This window comes from Diplotaxodon limnothrissa, linkage group LG23, assembly GCF_057381915.1.
Source record: "Diplotaxodon limnothrissa isolate DT_005_m linkage group LG23, D_limnothrissa_male_GT1.1, whole genome shotgun sequence".
In the NCBI taxonomy this organism is placed as follows: Eukaryota; Metazoa; Chordata; class Actinopteri; order Cichliformes; family Cichlidae; genus Diplotaxodon; species Diplotaxodon limnothrissa.
In genome coordinates this window covers 13,055,647-13,075,961 of record NC_140617.1, presented here as the reverse complement: position 1 = coordinate 13,075,961, position 20,315 = coordinate 13,055,647, and the positions used below count along the sequence as shown (strand labels likewise).

Below are 20,315 nucleotides of genomic sequence, written 5' to 3'. Positions count from 1 at the left end.
TTCACCTCGGTCAGACTGTGTACATTTATGAGGGTACAGGCAGGTTAGTGTGGATTTTAGTGTGGAAGTTTCAAGCTATAAGTGATGTTTATATCCTTTATAGCCTTCCAGAACTTTGCAAGCATTTGTATTTCTGTGTATTTTTTATGTTTCTATTTTTGTTTAGTTTATTTTCATTTGGTGTATTTTTATTAGTTAATTTATATTTAATTTCCTGATATATAAAACTTCTCTGTGTGGTGACTCCCAGTAGAAACCATGGAAGCAAGACAATGCAGATTAAAACTCATCCCCTAAAACACATTACGTGATTTCTGACCCTCAGTGTTCACCACAGTGTCAGAATATAATGTAACTCACACTCACAGACGGCCTGCCGCTTTTACCTTTCGTCACCCTTGGAGCTCTCGGCTTCTTGGTGAATGTCAGTGTCATTTAATTTAAGTGGGGACTGCTTAACCCCCTGGTATTAGCACTAATCTACATGAGTGCACGTGTTACAAACATTGCTGTTCCCCAGAGATCAGTGAGTCAGTATTGACCATCATCACCACTAAAAAATAAAAATAAACACAGAGAAACATACATAACAACAAAGTAATTTAAACCAAAAAAGGATTTAATCTCACACCTGTTACCCTCTTTTTGTTTTTGGTTATAACTTTTTAAAGAGGTCATAAAAACATAAAAATAAGAGTTTTTTTCTCTAATTCATTCCAAAACATCCTGGAGAGCTTCTACACACTCCTGCAGTTGTAGTCTACTTCTTGTTCAAATCTTTAACGTGCTGCACACCAAAGAACATTTGCAGCGTCCCTGTAAGCCATAGCTTAGTTATTTTAAAAGCAAGCTGATGGTTCACAGAGAGAGCGCACTGATCCTGTTTAGTGTTTAAGGTCATTATCGGGATGTATTTTTAGGTGCCACTCTCAGACAGACAGTGAAGAGTGGCGTTCGGTAAACACATTAACACACGAGTCACTGTTTTGCTGATCTTTGATTTCAGGCCCGTATGACCCCATCACATTTCACTGATTCTTCTGTGTCCCAGTGTCCAGGCCCGCAGAGCCAGGCAGGAGAAGATGGCGAAAGTCTGCAGTGAAAACTCCTTTTCAGCGAGAAGGCGGCTGTCCGCCAATGACGATGAGCTCGGTGTTATTGAAAATGGGGAGAGCAGGTCTGATGTTAGCTTTGCTGATGATTTTTGGGAGACTTTTGGATCCTTAACTGACTGAAATGAGACATCTTGACTTGTTTTATGAGGTCTTGTCAATATAATCATTCCCCTCCTGCTGTCTTCCAGAGTTCACTCTCTTTGTGGGGACAACTGTGACAGAGCACTGCGCTCAGAGTCCCACAGAGACTCATTTACAGGTGCCGGGGCAATGGCCAGGTAAATGCCAGCTGCAGTGCTTAAATTAGCCGGTATTTACCAAAGGTGGAAAGAAACGATTCTGAAGTTTCTCCTAAGCTATTCTGAAATGCAATATGCTGCTGATGAGCAAACCAATGGTTATCAGGTGGTGATAAGTTAGAAGTACTGCCTCAAACATACACATGCACCAGCCAGTCTGGCTTTTCGTTTATAGGCACATCTGCCCACACAAATGAATAGCTTCATGTTTGGGCACCAATTATTGCCGTCTCCAATTCGGTATTTGACCAAATGTCAACATTTTCTCTTCTGTTCCTGAGTTATGACTTTGAAATTAGCCAGAAATTAAAAAACATAAATAACTAAAAAAATAAATAAAAATGTAATGTTAATGCAAAGTTGATATATTTTGGATATAATGACTTCACCAAGTTAAAGACACTACTGTAAAGGGTTATTCCAAGAAAGACTTCTCAAATGATGCTCCTCAGAAACAGCTGATTTTGGTTTGTACAATAAGTTATATTTACTGACGAGATTATATTAGAATAATTGAAAACAAAACTGGCACTGAAACATATGAAAACTAAACATTTTCATCCAAAAGAAATATGACAAGACCAAACTTAGATTTGAAAACTAAATGAAACTAAACATAAAAGTTCACTTAATTACTGAAATTCATCATCTGACACTGAAAGAGCATGAACCACAGTTTGAAAAGTCTGAAGTGCTTGAGGCGAAGGAAACCGAGTTCTTTCCAATTCACCTCTCAGTCTGAGGGGTTTCTTCAGACGTTGCTCCACTCTACCATCATGTGAGTTGTTAGAGTCGCACAGGTGAAGGTGTGAATGGTGGTTTGATCACCTGGAAGGGGACCTCAGGACTAAGTTTGAAGTAGCTGATAGTTGGTGTTATAGACCACCACCTCTGGCCAGCTATGGCAGTTGGATGTAGGTGGCCTCCTTTACTCCTCTCTCAAGCCAGCTGTCTTCTCTGTGACATGTCTGATGTGTTGGCTTCCCCTCTAAGGTGAAGACCCAGCAGGAGGTTAAATACCCAGGACTCCCAGTCAGTTTTGAGTCCTGGAGAGGATGAAAGGTCTTCAGGAACTAAAAAGAACTCTGGCTGCCTTTTACTCAAGCACTTTAGACAACCATGGCCTGGATGAGTGAGAACCACTGACAGACAAACCAAGTGTCTAATGGTAGATGCTTTATTTTACGGATAGCCTCCAAGTAAAGGATCTGAATGTTTCTTCCACTGTGGGTATTTACCTTTGACATGACTGTTGATGGTTTCTAGCCTAGACTGGTGTCACTTTGTGCTGTTTTTACCTCCCGCTGACTCTCTAGACTGTCTTACTTCTTCTTCATGCTACGGAATTGGGCGTCTCACAGAGTGAAGCCTGAACAAGAGAGACACGACTCGTTCCTCGACCGCTTCAGAGGCCCAGAGCTCAAAGACACGTCCAGTCTACACAGCAGTGCTCAGTCTGCGGGGCATCACGACGCAGTCCGTAAGAGAAAGTAAGCGTGGTGTGGTGAGAGCTGCTGTGGTCAGTTTAAGAGTTTTGTCGAGTCATAGCAGTTATGGTTTCTAATGTTTGAATGATTTAACACAAAACTGGACAAACAGGACACTTTACTCAGGGCCCTGTTTCCAAAAAAGTTTCATATTGTGGCTAATGTTTAGTCGTTTAGCACACAGACTCTTTGCTTGGAGAGCCATGTTGCTGTAATAACGTCCACATTGTGGTTCAAGATTCCTGTGGAAATGTGCACAACTTTACCTGAAAACTGAAAGCATGTTGCTCGACCCGATACCTGTCGAGGTTGAGCCCGTGGTCTTGGAACATCCAAAAAAGAATTTAAAATTTGTATTGATTAGATCACTGAACAGTTTTATAGGCCCAAAGAAGGCCAGAGTTTCTAAATGGATGTTCTTTTTTCTTTATAGAAAAGACAGCAATTTGTTTATTGAAAGATGTGTTCCTGAGCCCAAGCACGCATCTCATTTCAAATTATTTACAGTATAATTTAGCTTTTATTTTTTTTATGAACGGTTAAAACAATGCTTTAATATCTTAAACAAGAAAGTTAATGTCACAGCTAACAGTGGGGAAGCTAATAGCCAAAAGCTAGCTCCCCATTCCCTTTTACCCCATTCAAAGATCAGGGTGAAGATAGATCATAAACAATTTTTTTGAACACCCTCCCAACCAATAGGAATGTGTGTAACCTAAAAGAAAAGAGGGGTTTTGCCATAAAAATATCACATTTATATGATGAATGAGAAGCCTCGTGCAAAAAGAAAGTAAAAAGAAAAAAAATTGTCTTTCTTTCCAAAAGCCTTGCCAGTAAGTGGCCGCTGGCTACTTACAACATGAATAACTGCAACAACACAGACGAGTAAGTGTGTGTCAGAAAATAGAAAAGAGTTTCCTTTAGAAGTGGACATTATCGATATTTGTTGTAGCTACAATGGCACGTAGCATAGCTATGTTAGCACCAAACTCCTTGAACCATGTCTTCACATCCTCCGCTTCTCTATGCTGTGCCTCCCACCCCTTTACCCACCTCAGGGGTTTTGTTGGAAGTCATGATGTGGATTATTTTGATCCAACTTTGGGGAAGTTCACATAAGGAACTGTAAGGTCATAAAGTGTGCTTAAAATAACAGGGACTACCTGTAGTATGATGCCATCTGCTGGACAAACGTATGACCTGCACCATGAATCCAAATGAATTGTCGCTGTAGACTCCTTTCAAGGTAGCTTTCTAGTCTTCTAGCAGTCCTTCATAGACCACCTCCGTCCTTTTTCACCACTATAAAAACACTAAACTTGTAATCCGTAGCAAAAAAGAGGACAAAAAAGAGGAGATTAAAAAAGATGAGAAAAAGGAGGAGAAAAAAGATGAAGAGAAGAAGGATGGGGACAAGAAGGAAGAGGAAAAGAAAGATGAGAAAAAAGACGAGAAGAAGGATGAGAAAAAAGACGAGAAGAAGGATGAGAAAAAAGACGAGAAGAAAGATGATAAGAAAGATGATAAAAAGAAAGAAGAGCCACCGTAAGTACCCGTTAAATTCAGAGTCTGCGGCAGCTGGTAAATTTAACTACAGAAACCACATCTGTCACTTTTCATCTCTGTGCAACATTAAACACCTTCTGATGCTTTGCTGGTTTCAGGAAAGAAATCTGGATTATGGATCCCGCTACAGATCAGTACTACAGGTGGCTCTCCGTCATTGCAGGCCCCGTGTTTTATAACCTAATGATGGTCATAACGAGGTAGGCATCCTTCACATATTAATAATTATTCACTTAAAGGAGCATTGATTTATTTGTTCTCCTTGTATTTTAGGGCCTGCTTTAATGAACTCCAGGAGTCGTATATACATTTATGGCTAATCCTGGACTACACCACAGACCTCATCTACTACGCAGACACATTTGTCAGAGCAAGAACAGGTCAGATTCCTGACGGCATTTACAGAAAGGATGTTTTTGTACACCAATTAGGCTGTACTGTAGCACAAGATCTGGCTTCTAATTTGGTGTTTGTCCCTCAGGTTACCTGGAACAAGGCCTGCTGGTAAAAGATTCCAAAAAACTGAGAGATAAATACAGAACAACTTCTCAATTCAAATACGACATGATTGCAATGATACCCACTGATCTGCTGTTTCTGAAATATGGAATCCACAACCCGGAATTCAGATTAAACCGCCTTTGCAAACTGCCAAGGCTTTTTGAGTTTTTCGAGAGGACTGAAACCAGAACCAGCTTTCCAAACTTGCTCCGTATCAGCAATCTTGTGCTTTACATTCTTACTATCATCCATTGGAACGCTTGTTTATTCTTTGCCATTTCAAAAACCATCGGATTTGGGTCGGACACTTGGGTTTACCCCAATATCAGCCACCCAGAGCATGGCCGCTTGGCAAGAAAGTACATCTACTCCCTATACTGGTCCACGCTGACCCTCACCACTATTGGAGAGACCCCCGCACCTGTCAGGGATGTTGAATACCTCTTTGTTATTGCCGACTTCCTCACTGGTGTGCTGATTTTTGCCAGTATTGTCGGTAACGTTGGCGCTATGATCTCCAACATGAACGCCTCTCGCGCTGAGTTCCAGGCGAAGATTGACTCCATAAAGCAGTACATGCAGTTTCGAAAGGTCACCAAAGACCTGGAGGCCAGGGTCATCAAGTGGTTTGACTACCTGTGGACTGAGAAGAAAACCTGCGATGAAAAGGAAGTTTTAAAAACTCTCCCGGACAAGCTACAGGCTGAGATTGCCATCAATGTCCATTTGGATACGCTGAAGAAAGTGCGGATTTTTCAGGACTGCGAAGCCGGTTTGTTGATTGAACTGGTGCTCAAGCTGCAGCCACAAGTGTTTAGCCCTGGAGATTACATCTGTAAGAAAGGGGATATTGGCAGGGAGATGTACATCATCAAGGAAGGGAAGCTAGCGGTGGTGGCTGACGATGGAGTGACTCAGTTTGTAGTGCTGAGCGATGGCGCGTACTTTGGTGAAATCAGCATCTTGGGTATCAAGGGCAGTAAAGCGGGCAACAGAAGAACGGCCAACATCAGAAGTGTGGGTTACTCTGACCTCTTTGCCCTTTCTAAGGACGACTTGATGGAAGCCCTCACCGAGTATCCAGATGCCAAGAAGGCTCTAGAAGAGAAGGGGAAAGCCATCCTGATGAAGGACAACCTGATCGACGAGGCGGTCGCCAATGCCGGCGCCGACCCCAAGGACATAGAGGAGAAGATTGTTAAACTGCAGAGCAATCTGGACACCATGCAGACCAAGTTCGCCCAGCTGATGGCGGAGTTCACGTTCAACTCGACAAGAATGAAGCAAAGAGTGTCAGCGATGGAGGACAAAGTGAAATCCATAAAACCAGAGGATCTGTCTGAGGTGGTGGCCGACAAAGACAAAAAGGTCCAGTAACGCAAGAGACACTCGAGAACTTTACAGCACACGAGGGAGTGTCACTTTTTAAAGGCCCACATTCATATCCATTTATACAGCATGTTTATTATCAGTATAATGTGTCAAACTGTGTACAGCAAATGTATATTTCTGTGTGTATGCTACGACTGACAGCCAATTTCTTATTTTTCATATATAAAACTACTAAGCGTGTTGGAAAAAAAAAGGATTTTCATAATAGTAGAACCATTTTTGTCCCAGAAAATCTTTTTCTTCCATATTGATCTATTTGTGAAGTAAAAATGCAGCTGACACATCCATTTTACACTGCTTAAAAATGTACAAAGTGAAATGTCAGTGCTGTTGATAAGTTACTGTCGGCTATTGGCTGTAAATCTAATATGTGAATAAACATTAAAGTGTTCATATAACATTCACTTTATACTGGTACATTGTCATGTTGTGGGTGAATGAACACGGGGAACTCACAGTTTTTTGTTTTTTTTTTTTCAGCCAAGCTATGTGATTAAAGGCACATAAATGTCATGCTTTTCCTGTTCTAAAGTTTTGTCAGTAGCACAAATTTTGTGTTTTGGAAACTTTCTTTTTTACCATGTTTCTATGACATAATGAAGAAACAAGCATTTCACAAGTTTCAAGTTTAAGTTGGAAATAAATCAGCCTTGATCTCCGTAATTTCCTCAGTTCTATAAGACATCCTGAATATCTGCTTCCAAATCATGGCTGATAATGATCCTTTCCTGGATGGACCACACTAAAAATATTCTCAAAGATCAGCTTCATCGCTGATCAACCCTTAAAAAGTGGGTGGATGATGGATGCAGAAGCTGATAACCAGCATGTCATAGAGAACTGCATGAGTTATGAATCTTTCCATGAATGTGGTTGCCAATAAAATCTCTGAAATTTTGATCACTCTTTACAGAAACATGAAAAAAAGAGAAGTTTGACAAAGAATATTTGTTTAACGTTTCCCCTCAGAGCTGAATTGCCCTTTAAAAGTCTTACATCTACTTTGACTACTCAAGTGCAGCAGAAAAGCAACTCAAAGGTCAAGTGATGACACATCATCTCTTATTTAACTGCTCAGTTCTTCTATTTCTCATAGATACACATAAATGTGATCTTGCATCACTCTCGACTGAACCATTATCACCATGTTTTGTGAAAAGTCTGATTTTAGCTTCATCAGCAATGAAGGAAAACCAGCTCCTCTTTAAGCGAGTACCCCGTTGTGTTCATCAGCTATGTGCTAACTTATTCTGCTGCGTGTTGTCGAGCTGCTAAAATCTGATGGCAGTTATTGAAAGGAGAGGTGATATGCTGTGGCGACCTCTAGAGAGGTTTGAAACCAAATTTTCCAAAAGTAAGAACAAAGAAATGAATCTGTGACTGTGAGACAAGCCGCAGTCATGATCAGGTATTTATTTGAAAAACAGAGTTTCAGCTTAAAGCCTTCCAGTGAGTGTTAATGTTGTTGTTTTTTAATTCACCTTTATTTAATTTGCATAACAGAAGCTTTACAAAAGAGTTTCACGTTATCTGCACGTTCTGTGTTTTTACCTGAGACATTTGGCAAAATAAAACATGGTGTGACTCTTTTTCTTGTGTAGGCCTTGCACATTTGGCACCTCATGACTGTGCAATCAGTAAGATTAGCAAACAAACCAAAAGAAAGAGGAAGTGAAAGTCTGAACCCACCAGTCAGGAAGCATACTCTGAAACCAAACTGTCAGGTCACAACACAAAACTGTTAGATCGTAACCAGATATAATCACATCTGGATATAACATTTTTCTTTTTATTTCTGGGTAAAGAAAATGTTTAAATATAAGCTTCTCTATGAGGTTGTTTTGACTTCAATAGCAGGAATTAAAAAAGGCTTCAGTTCAGCATATAGTAAATGACAATCATACCCAAAGAGCACCGTTATGCCCAGAGTGTGTGCACCGAATGCTGCTACATTACGACAACTGCAGAAAACACACAAAACAAGTCAAACTAAATGCAAAAAATATCCTGAATGTGCTCTGTGTAAGTGCACTTTCACAATACAGTTTGATGTTGGCTCAGAAACGAAACACGCGTGAAAAAATTTAAATATTTAAGCGCCTTTCAACTCTGGGAAATCTACAGACTGTAAGTAAAAGATGGACACAACCGCAGCTAAACTAAAGTAAAAGTAGGTGTGACAAAAACATTTCAGTTACTGTGGTAAACATTGAAACTAGAATTAAAAAAATACAATATTTTGTTCTTAAAAAAAACAAAAATAAAATAAAACCTTTTTTATTTTTAGTCTTGAGGAGCGTGAGGAGATACTGCTGCATGTGCTTGGTGAGGCTGGGACGTCCATGTGTTTTAATGCCTAATGTGAACTTCTTAAATCTGCACCCGAAAAACAGTCCTACAGACTAAAACGGATAAAAAATGAAACTAAAAACATGCAATAAAAACTAAACTGAGACGAGCAAACCCAGTCTGGAAACCACACTGATTAAAAAACAAAACATCAAAGTGAAATACAAATAAAAATCCATTAAAAATACAAATTGGTAGTAATGCTGAACCACGCTAATGACATCGACTGGTTCATGAGCTCCCGCTGTGAAGCCTCAAACTGAGTGTCACACCATAACTGTTACATCTCCTGACATTTAGGTTTCAAAATCCAGTTTCTTTCTTTAGTTAGCTAGCTAGTTTTATGTCTAAAGATGTTCTAGTACTGATTTGTACAGATTTATATTTTTTAGGTTTTAAGGAGCACTGGTTTAAACTCTTAAACTGGTGAGGGAGCCCTGTTTTCTTTGGAGTAAAAAGAGCTCAAGCAACAATGACAGATGAGCACAGCTGTGCACGCACTATATTACTCTGGCTGAAGTGTTGAAATGATGTGTACCGAATTTATAATTATTCATAGTAAAGGTTGTGCAAAGGATGGGAAACAGGAAAATGGGAGGCCTCGGAGGCCAATATCTCGTCAGTCACAGTAAAGCACAGCCTCCTTCTTAGCTTTAACAGGGGTTACTTGAAAATACTGACTCAGACCGTTAACTCATCGCGTGCACAGACGTCACCGGTGACGGGAGGTTTACAGATGTTTCCTGTGGACGTTCAGCCACCCTATTCCTTGTTCACTACACTGACGACCTCTGACAGCTGTTGTGCTTGTTCTTTTCATCACACTTGATAAAAAAAAGCTTACATTGTATTTCATTTAGCCTTATTAAATTATATTTAGCTCTTAATTACAACAATTGACTTTTTACTTATTTCATATTCGCTGCGTTTCGGTTATATTTTCTTTCTCTGCACTGATCTGTGAACTTTTTACATATATTTTTCCATTGTTCCACCTTTTGAGATAATGACATCTCATTCCACCAGTGGAGTCTCCCCCTGCTGGTCATCAGAAAGAATGCAAGTTTAAGGCACTTGAGCTTCACTTCACCAGGAAATGGCGTCCATCTTTTAAATACAGTCTGTTGGGAAATCTAATGCATATGAAGTGTGAAAGGCCAGCAGTGGACTGCAGTAGTTTGGTTAGGCACAGGGTTATTACAGTATTTTTCTCCACTGCATTTCCCTATCCACTTTCTTAATACTCCCTTTTTTGGCTCTGATAACTTTGCGGCTTCGTCACAGCATCCCAAACCCTTTGGCATAAGTGATGGCCTTGAGAAGTCTCTCTCTCAGCTTTTCCTTGGAGGAGTACTCAGGGAGCAGCAGTGCATTAAAGCAGGTGTGGGAGGTTGGTAGCCTGCAAGAAAAATGGCAGAAGTGGGGAAATCTGAAATCAGCATCCACAGAGAGCTTTGAGTTACGGATCGTTTTTTTAAGATATGCTGAGCGTTTCTTAAATCTGGCCAGAGCAGCACCTGTCTGTGTCAGAGCCGTTCTTCGCAATGATCATTTTTAATTTGCCGAGCCCGCCAACAGGCGCCCTGTCTGAGCCCGTCGTGAACTGAAGAAATAATTTTTTTTGGTCTTCCCCAAATGAGTGGACGACTTCCCAGAAATCTCTGCACGTGGATAATTGAATAAAAACATTAAACTGATGAGAAAATGTGCATAAAGTTCAAGTACTTCCAAACATGTTTAGACTTTATCAGACTCACTTGATAACCTGACTGTCTTTGCTGTAGCCGCCGTCATATTCCGTCGTCTTTTCGAGCGCTTCAAAGTCCAGTTTCTGTGTAATGATCGGAGACTGTCATCAATGCAGCACCGAACACAATTAAGATATAAAAAATATAAATGGGGATGCGCTCTCTCACCCTGCTTCCACAGATAAGCAGCTCTACTTCTTCTGGTCTAAACAAATATTTCAGCGGGGACTCATTTGTGACCATTAGGAAGCCTTTTTTGAAGGCTTTGAATTGTCTCTCCACACTCTTGTTCAGGATGTAATCAGCATACAGATCCACAAACTCCTAAAAAAGGAAGGAAGTTAAATATATCTGAAGCAGTTTTTCATCATTAACTTTTTATAATCTGTATTTTTAGAGAGCAGACTCTACAGATTGCTCTGTCAAAGAATGCCGGCCGTATTGCATAACATACTACTTCGTCTTCATCGTGTGTTCCTGTTTCTGTACTTGTGAAATATACATTTCAGTCAAAAGAGGAACAGCAGAAGTGTCAGTTAGGGCTTCCTTATTTGTGTAGCGACACATTTGGTCTAGAATCAGACTTCCATCTTAACATATTATATAGCCACAGAAATGTCTAATTTTTAGGTAAGCTTAAATAAAAATGATGCATGGTTTTAAAGGAACCGGAGATAAATTAAAAGAAGAGACCAAAAATCAGAACAAGATAATAAACCAGTGCCTCCCCTCTGACTGCCTCAGAATTAGGGCTGTGCGATATGACCAAAATCTCATATCCCGATATAAGAATTCTATCGTCCGATAACGATATAAATCACAAAAATGTGTCATTTTCTGTAAATTCTGTGAATCTCGTGCAGCTCGACTTGAGGGAAGTGTTTCCAGCTGCGCGTCATGTAGCTGGAGTCGAGTGTTTTAACCGATGTATGAAACGATACATTTTTAGACATAAGTTGTAAAGGCCGCCGTTTTCTTTGTGAGTATTTATTACACGGCGTGCTGCGGGGAAAAGCCTGTTCTAACGTTTGAGTCTAAGGTTTATTTTTTAGCACCTGACGGCTCTTTTTTACTTCTCATCCGTAAACAATCTGCTCTTTCACGTGATTCAGTTTTTTTGAAAAGTCTGAACAGGATCTTGAGCTTTATTGTGAAAGGTTTATGTGGAACATAAACAAGCGGACACGCGATGCTGTTACCGTCTTGTTGCTAACCACAACGCATAAAAACAGGCGCTTGTCCGTCTGTAGTGTGGTTATATAAAATATAAGAGAAAGAGAGAACTTTAAAAAATTAATATAGCCACTACAAAAAATATTGCCGTAAACGGTTTATTTTGCGACACCACGAAACAAACGATAGCGTAAAATGAAACAATGTTTTTATATCGTCGTCTGATATATATCGTTATATCGAACAGCCCTACTCAGAATCAGCTGATTTTCTTCTATAATAACTTTACTTATTACATAAATGTTAATAGAATATCTAATGAAGCAATGCACAATGGCTGTGAGGCTGGTCACTGACCTCCTGCTAACCCTGGTCACCAGGGAAAAGTGTGTATTCCTTGACTGGCTGGCAAGTGGTTACTGGAGTTGCTGAAATCCTTGTGATTGCTTTGATCGCTGGCAGGTTTGTCCATAAAATACTGGTTTGTCTGAAAATTCACCTACTCGCCAAGCGGTAGTGAAAAGTTCGACACAGACGTTCATAACTTTTTGGGGTGTAAGGTGCAATATTTTCCATTTTAAATGAACTCAGAAGTCATATATTTTTAATCCAGTGGATTACGGTATACCACTCAAAACACAAAATCTATTTGTTTGCACTAAAAGTTCTCCTACACGATCCAGAGTTTAACACCCATATTTGGGACACAGATACATCTTAGGCCATATATTATGACTATCGTATATTATGATGTCATCATATTGCCTAGCAATCACCTACCAATGGACCAAATGACTCATCCGTGGCCAATAATACACCAATGAAATCATAATTATATACACAAAACTCTCTCATTATTCATGATAGAGGACATCCCCACCACGTTGACTAGCAACCCCCTAACAACAGACTAAAATCACAGACCAAACAACACAGTAGCATGGGGATTTATTAGTAAACCAAAAAAGGACATATAAGGTGAATTAAGGAGCTGTAGCTGTAACACGGTCCAGCTCACACCTCACCTGTCGGTTCTCCTTAGTAACGGGAATCTGGTCTCCTTGCTCCTTTAAGTCGTGTATTACTGGGTTTCCAAAGAGGTCAGTGTGTGATATCTGGAAGGTCATCATCATGTCTTCTTCCACATTTCCCATATATTCAAGTACTCCCTTCAGACTTTGATAGAGAACCTGGAGCACAAAAAAAAGACAAGACTTTCTTTGCACAGGTGCCACTGATTTGATTACAGGGATGTATAACATTTTAAAACTACTGTGAATTGTAGTGATTCACTGTGAATGAGCTTTAGAGGAAGTTACTATACTGGATGTGAGTCTGACAGGTCCAAGTAGGTCCCTTTCTTTCCCATGAGCTTCCTGTAGACAACCATTGGAAAGTGGACGTCCAGGATGCAGTTGTTGTAAATCGCGAGACCGAGGACGATTCCAATAAGAGTGTACTGCGCTTCAGTCTCCAGAGAAGATGAATTAAACCAGAAAAGTTTGGTGTCGTTCTCGTAGGTGAACATTCCTGTTCGGAACATCAGGCACACAGGAAAATGGACATGGAAAAATTAAATGCATGAAGCAGCTCTGCGTAAATGACAGTTCAGAGTAATCCTTATTAATCTTAAATACTTAAATGTTTTATAGGTCAGTTTTCTTTTGATTGGCTGCCCCTTGTAAACTGAAGGTCTGAACAGCAGGTGGGTGGGGTTACTGTGCCTGGGCTTGAAGAAAAATCCTCTGAAAGTTGTACAGGGATTAGACTGGAGATGTCCAAAGAAACCTTTGAAAGATCTTTAGAAAGCCCGGAGAAGTGTTGCTCTTTAAAGACCACTTTAAACGATCTAGCTCCTTGGATTCAAGACTTTTGAACTGCACGGCATTATTTTATTAAGTTTCTAGTTCTCATGCTAAGATGATCGTATCCTGACTTCAGCTTGCTGCATAATTAATAAAACATGACACTCATCTCAATCCCCCTGTTCGCCTGTCAAATAAATGTGTTCTTTTGTTCGGATACAAAACAACATTTACATAATGTCCACAGTCCACTTGTGCTTAAAATTCTCACCTATGTCAGGATTGAAGATTTCTTCAAGAACCAACTGAAAGAACTCCTTTGAAACGCCTCCCTCATCTACGCCTTGCTCACCCTCAAACTCAACATAGAGCTGTTTCTTCAAGTCGGACGGGTTCTCCATGGAGATCATCTCCAGCTGCAACACAGAGGAGGTTTCACTTTTCAAACTGAACAACACTGATTTCGACATCCTCCAATTACCCTAAGGCAGCGCAACTCACTCTGACGAGAGCGTCGTCGATGATGTGGTCTCTGCGCACTTTGAGCTTGAGGTAGGGGTTGGGCTGCTGCCCCTGGACCATGCTGAAAAGAGCCGTGAGGCGTCGCTCGCTGTACATTCGGATCCTGTTGTCGTAGTACAGCCCTTGGTTCTTGGTGATGACACTGAGGATGAAAGGGCAAGTCTGGAAAGAAAACTTTGTTTCTGCATTGACCTTGAAGAAAGTGAAGTCCTTGTCCATCTCGATGACATCGTTAAGCGATTCGTTAATAAAATCCTCGAAGGGGATGAGAGGCTTTATGCTGTCCATCGGTCGGACGCCCAGTTCTTTCTCCAGGGGATTTATGCGGGGGCCTTTCTTATAGAGCCTTTCCTCGCCAAGCAGCTCGTGCAGCGTCAGCTCGTCTGAGTCAGAGTCTTCCTCGTCCTCCTCGTTGTGCTCTACGTCCACGTCACCTCCCATAATGCTTGCAAAGAAGACGACCTGTAAACACTGCGTCGCAGCCACCACAGTCTCGTCGTCGTTTACCAGATTTTCGCCGTCGTATTCGTTGCTAACAACTGTAAACGTAATGAGCTGCTGGAAGGTCTCCATCATACGGCGGATGTGCGGGAGATCGTACTTTGACCAGAGCTTCGTCAGCCTGGCAAGCGCGGTCACTGGAAGTTTGCTCATTGCTTTGCAGAACTGTGGTAACGCCACTTCGAGGTACTCTGGGCTGTGAAGGTTACTATTCTCCATGACGATAATGAAGATGTTCAGGTAATCTGGGTTTGTTTCGTATACGTCAAGATATTCCAGGTCAAGTTCAACATTTGGAGTGAGGTAAATGAGAGCATTCACCAGGGCCACCTGCAGCTGGTCGATAGACAGAAGTCTGTCGCAGACTCTCCTCACAGCGCCAATGTCCACTGTAACCTCACAGGCATCAAACACTTCATTCAAAGCCTCACCTGGCAAAGAGGCTGCAGAAGAAGCACCTGTCTTCTCTGAGCTTCTCTCACTCTGTTTCTCATCTTTCTTCATATCTGCCGGTTTACAAGACTCAAGGTTGTCGGTAGAATTGGATTCATCTTTCCTGAAACTCTTCATCAGGGCTTCTGCATTGGAGAAGACCCTGCCGATGACTCGGACGAGAGCAGAATAATCCCCTTCTTCTTCACAGAAACCCAAGATCGTACAGACTGTGTTCTCTGTGAGGTGATGAACCTCTGCAACAGAACAAACTAATTTAGGGACTGGTTCAAAGTTAGCATCTGCAAGAGTCCAGAGCTAGCCATACAGTACCTGAGAAGTCCTCCTTGGTGAAACCAGGGTCTTTATCGCTCATCTCACTGCCCTCCTGAGTTCTTCCGTCAGCACTGGCCGTGATGGAGGGGTGATAATCACAGAGTTTGGCATTAATCTTAAACAGCTCGAGCGCTTTGGCAGCTGCTGAATTGTTATCCAAAGGTTGAAAATCACAACATGATGCGCAAAACTCATTCGTGCAGTTGCCATTTCCACAGCCTTCAGTTAACTGCCGAAAGTAGCGCTCAATTAGAAGCTTTGCAGTCGCTCTGTTCCTGCGTAGGACATTCAGACAGAAGTCAGACTGATGGTAACAAAACCTTCTAGGGTTAAAAAACAACAACAACTAAAACACAAACAATGAACTTTGGTTCTGTATAAACTGAGTTACAGGCCCTTCAAGTAAATAGGAGTGGGTGAAACTTTGGCAGGTATTAGTGATTTTTTTCCAACACTTTTGAGAGTTCATAAAGTACAGGAGATAACCACGTCAAGTATTCAGAGCAGAAAACTCATTTTAGCTCTGTTTCTTATTGTTTAGACTGATTGCTCTGAAGCATCAGTATGATTTGCTCTTTCATAGTCTGAATAAACTGCAGCACTTTTATGTCTGTGATGTCGAGGAACAGAAATGAGAACAGATTCGTTTTCTGATCAATTCCTATCTCATTTACTGGAGAAGACTTTGAAAAGTAATTGATATTATCATCACTTTCTAGGGTTAGAAAAATAAAAATTAACTTTTTTTCCTGTACAAACTATATTAACCACAAGCTGTATATAAAAGATGGACACAGACAACATGGGGTCACACATCCTGTTGCGAAGCCATAGGCTGAGTGCCTTCCATATGATGGATCTAAAAATGAGGGACACTGGTGGCTCACAGGCAAATGACTTATCCATGGCATAGTAAATCATACCCTGCTTTGCTCTGCTTTTTCAATCTAATGGGACAATAATTTAGAAAAAGAGCATCATGTTTTATTCAAGATGACTTAAACTAGTGACTGAACCCAAAAACTTTTCAGGAAAGTGTTTACTGAGCTCGGTTCAGTGAGCAGTGAGCTCATTTTCTCATAGAAGTCACTGCCTCCTACTAGACATTAAAAAGATGTCAGGTTTAAGGCACTAAGTGTTGTTTATACTTTTCAGATCTGCAAACCATGTTCATCTTTTAGATCCAGTTTATGTATTTAACAGTCAATTTATACATGTTCTTGCTGTGAGAGGCTAAAATATTATCATCTATGAACAGTAAAGAGGGAGTGCAACTGTGACCAAAAACATCAGTCTAATGAATCATATTAGCTTAGCTTGTGCCAGCTGAGGTCCAGATTATAGTCGGTCTTACATTCGGCTGGATTCAGATTCCCCTCTGCAGGCCCGGTGAACAATGCTCTGAAAGTAGAGTTTAAAAGCACTGTAAGATCTTATTTGCAGGTAAAAGCCTTTAAATAAAAGCTTAAAGTCTTAACAACTTAAAGCAACAACAAAAAATAAATAAATACCATAGTTATTTATTATTATTTCTGCTCCTTTTATGGTTTTAACTCATGGTTTTATTTGTTTTAATTTGTCATTATCAATATAATGTGCTGGAGCCTCTACTCTACTCCACTGTTGTGTTTCTAGCTGGAATAAAATCTTTTATATAAATAAAGTTTTTCTCTTTTGAAGCACCACAATCTAAGGCAAGATCTACAGATCTAAGGCAATTGATAATGCACAAGTTAGCAGGTTTATCAAGCTCAAATAAAGGCTTCATCATCATCATCATTATCATTAGCGCCCATCCATTTAGCCCAGCCATCAATGTTCAGTCTTACAGCTGCAACCCTGGTGATGTAAATGATTTTGAAAGTATTCTATTCTATTATTCTATATTAAAGGTGCAGTGTGTAAAATCTCACCACTCGATGTCAGAGTTTTGCAGTTTTTCTGAGCATGGCATGATCTGACCATGGTATGAACTCGCTGGGAAAATTGTGGCATTGTGTTAACACACGCCTAAATGCGTCAGAGCAGCAAACTGCCAAACATGGTGCTCACGTTTACTGATCATCAATTAATCAGTGCATTTGATTAGCAACTCTTGGCTTCTACTGCTCCTCTTAATTCATATGGAAACAGGCCAACAGAGCCCCGTGAAAACTTTCTTTTTCACATGACCATACTTCTAAGAGTATAAGATTCTTTCCTTTGTATATGAATATAAATATAATGTATACTCTTCTTCTTCTTCCTTCGGTTGGACCTTTAAAAAGTCACCACAGCTATACACGACAGCAGGTGTCACTAAACCTTCTTTTTCACTTCTGCTTCTATTCTTTTGCCACAAATCACCTCTGAAACCTTGGGTGGTTGACCCCAGTTATTAAAACTCATCTACCTTCTAAATCTCTACTCCTTTCCACCTGTCTCCCTCTCATTCACATACATATTCTTATTTCAGCTGGCTTTTTTCCCTCTTCTCTCGTGAGCATACCTCCACCTGCTCCCTACGCTTACCATGGATCACAATGTCATCTGCAAACATCACAGTCCACAGAGATGCCTGCTTGTATCATCTGTCAGCCTGTCCATCAAGGACAAGGTGCCTTGAACTAAAAACATTCAAATATAACAGAAACTATTTTTTTGTACAAGTGGCTGGTTGATGAAATTTCTTCTTCCTGCAGCTTTTTCATTCACCTTCATGTAAGTGTGGATGTTGCTATACACATATAGATATATTTGTATACACACATATCTATATATACACATGTATATATAGATTTATGTGTGTATACAAATATATACACACATATATATATATATACATATATATATATATGTGTGTGTGTGTGTGTGTGTGTGTGTGTGTGTGTGTGTGTGTGTGTGTGTATATATTTGTGTATATACATATATGTGTGTATATACACATATACATACATACACATACACACACGTATATACATACATACATCTATATCTAAATATATCTATATCTAAATATATATACATACATACACTATTGATCTACTTATAAACTTGTCTATTTTACTCAATTAATTTAATATATTTAAGCTCTGTAATGTCTAATGTTTTGGTTGCTGTATGACAGGAAGTATACAACTTATAAATATATAAATAACATTGCACAACATAAAAATATAAATAATATTTTCTAAATTATCAGCGTTACTGGTAATTAGGCTGTGACTCTGCTTTCAAACAGCTGTCAGCGTTTCAGTTTAACAGACTCTAAATCGCTTCGTTTCAGAGTAAAAAACGTGCAGTGAGCGGTGAATCGAGTGTCGTGTCGTGTCCTGTCTCAGCACCGACCTGTGATTTGAAGTCCTGTCTGTCAGTGACAGTGCAAAAAAAAATCTCTTCAGTCACTCGGACCGCGGTCACACCCACGTCACAAAATAATACACTTTACAGGGATATTAATGCTTGTTAATAAGGCCGATAGAAGCTGACAACACGCAGAGCTCCAAATGATTTTAGTTTGTTGAGTCACAGCGAATTTATTTCCTCTAACAGCCTGTAAACAACGGCGCCATATACGCTCTTCTTCTCCGCCTGGTTTCCTCCACACAGCGCAGGCGCAATGCTGCCCCCTACTGTTCACCGTGCTGCTAAACTCTTTAATTTAACTGGCTGCAGCTACAGCCACATCATCCAGGATCAGCAAGCAGAGTGAAAACAGCAGAAACAAGTTTCCTGTGGGTAAAAGATTCACTAATTCAATAATTTAATATGTAAAGAATATTCCTCAGTCATTAAGGATAATCATAAAAACACAATAATAATAATAATAATAATAATAATAATAATAATATAATAGTGATGATACTACTACTACTTTTAATAATAATGATGATATTACCACTACTACTACTACTACTACTAATAATAATAATACAATGTTCTCTCCCCTTCTTTTTCTTCTTCCTTAACATTCACGTATCTGATATCAGTGTCTGTTTGATGAAGAACATTCAAGGAAGATCACCATATATAGGAAAAGATGTCAAGATTTAAAATTTACTGGGGAAAAAAAAGGAAAATTAGGTGTGGACTGGTCCTCCACAATGGGTCACTTTAGTCAGAAAATTCTGGTAAATAATCAGAAGTTGTCTGCTTGTGAGGTAAAATATGACATTTCTCATGGATTTGAATGGGTTGAATTCAAATATGACAGTTAAAATTGGTGATTAACTACAGTTTCCATGATATTTACTTAAGGCTGCTTAATATGATGATATTTCGCCTTTCTGTGCAAGGTCCTGTGTCTCACTACAGCTGAGGTGAGGAAAACTCTACGCAGAGTCAACCCACGTAAAACTGCTGGACCAGACAACATCCCAGGCAGAGTGCTCAGAGAATGTGCTGATCAGCTGGCAGATGTTCTCACCGACATCTTCAACATCTCTCTGAGCAGTGCCGTCGTTCCCACGTGCTTCAAGGCCACCACCATCGTCCCCGTGCCCAAGAAGTCTTCTGTGTCCTGTCTCAACGACTACCGTCCTGTTGCACTTACACCCACCATCACGAAGTGCTTCGAGCGGCTCGTCATGAGACACATCAAGACCCTGCTGCCCCCCTCACTGGACCCACTGCAATTTGCATACCGCCATAACCGCTCAACGGACGACGCCATCTCCACTGCACTCCATCTTGCCCTGACACACTTGGACAAGAAGGACTCACACATCCGAATGCTGTACATAGATTTCAGCTCAGCATTCAACACAATCATCCCCCAACAACTGATCGGAAAGCTGAGCCTGTTGGGCCTGAACACCTCCCTCTGCAACTGGATCCTGGACTTTCTGACCGGAAGGCCTCAGTCAGTACGGATCGGGAACTGCACCTCCAGCACCACCACATTGAGCACTGGGGCCCCACAAGGCTGTGTGCTCAGTCCTCTGCTGTTCACACTGCTGACTCATGACTGTGTAGCAACACACAGTTCAAATCACATCATTAATTTCGCTGATGACACGACCGTGGTGGGTCTCATTAGCAAGAACGACGAGTCGGCGTACAGGGAGGAAGTGCAGAGACTAACGGACTGGTGTAAAGACAACAACCTGTC

General features: G+C 40.5%; 2 protein-coding genes across 4 annotated transcripts; one reads left to right on the top strand and one right to left on the bottom strand.

The window, feature by feature from the left end:
- The first annotated feature begins 1,082 nt into the window (after nucleotides 1–1,082).
- Nucleotides 1,083–6,345, top strand: cnga3a (cyclic nucleotide gated channel subunit alpha 3a). Of its 2 annotated transcripts, none has more exons than XM_085347570.1 (8): nucleotides 1,083–1,177; nucleotides 1,304–1,393; nucleotides 2,731–2,904; nucleotides 3,736–3,786; nucleotides 4,234–4,446; nucleotides 4,566–4,667; nucleotides 4,741–4,847; nucleotides 4,949–6,345. In XM_085347570.1, the coding sequence occupies exons 1-8, from the start codon at nucleotides 1,083–1,085 to the stop codon at nucleotides 6,343–6,345; spliced, it is 2,229 nt and encodes a 742-aa protein (XP_085203696.1). The 2 variants fall into 2 exon arrangements, with proteins under 2 accessions (XP_085203696.1, XP_085203695.1); XM_085347569.1 differs by having other exon boundaries at nucleotides 3,727–3,786.
- Nucleotides 6,346–7,759: 1,414 nt separating this feature from the next.
- Nucleotides 7,760–18,791, bottom strand: ube3a (ubiquitin protein ligase E3A). 2 transcript variants are annotated; one of them, XM_085347556.1, is made up of 11 exons: nucleotides 18,554–18,791; nucleotides 16,581–16,627; nucleotides 15,224–15,501; nucleotides 13,937–15,147; nucleotides 13,707–13,851; nucleotides 12,955–13,160; nucleotides 12,656–12,820; nucleotides 10,626–10,781; nucleotides 10,467–10,540; nucleotides 10,227–10,370; nucleotides 7,760–10,108 (listed from the first exon to the last, which is right to left on the bottom strand). In XM_085347556.1, coding segments are annotated over exons 2-11 (2,502 nt in total). In that variant the 5' UTR covers nucleotides 16,583–16,627; nucleotides 18,554–18,791; the 3' UTR covers nucleotides 7,760–9,987. The 2 variants fall into 2 exon arrangements, with proteins under 2 accessions (XP_085203682.1, XP_085203683.1); XM_085347557.1 differs by having other exon boundaries at nucleotides 15,224–15,297.
- Between the last annotated feature and the right edge of the window lie 1,524 nt (nucleotides 18,792–20,315).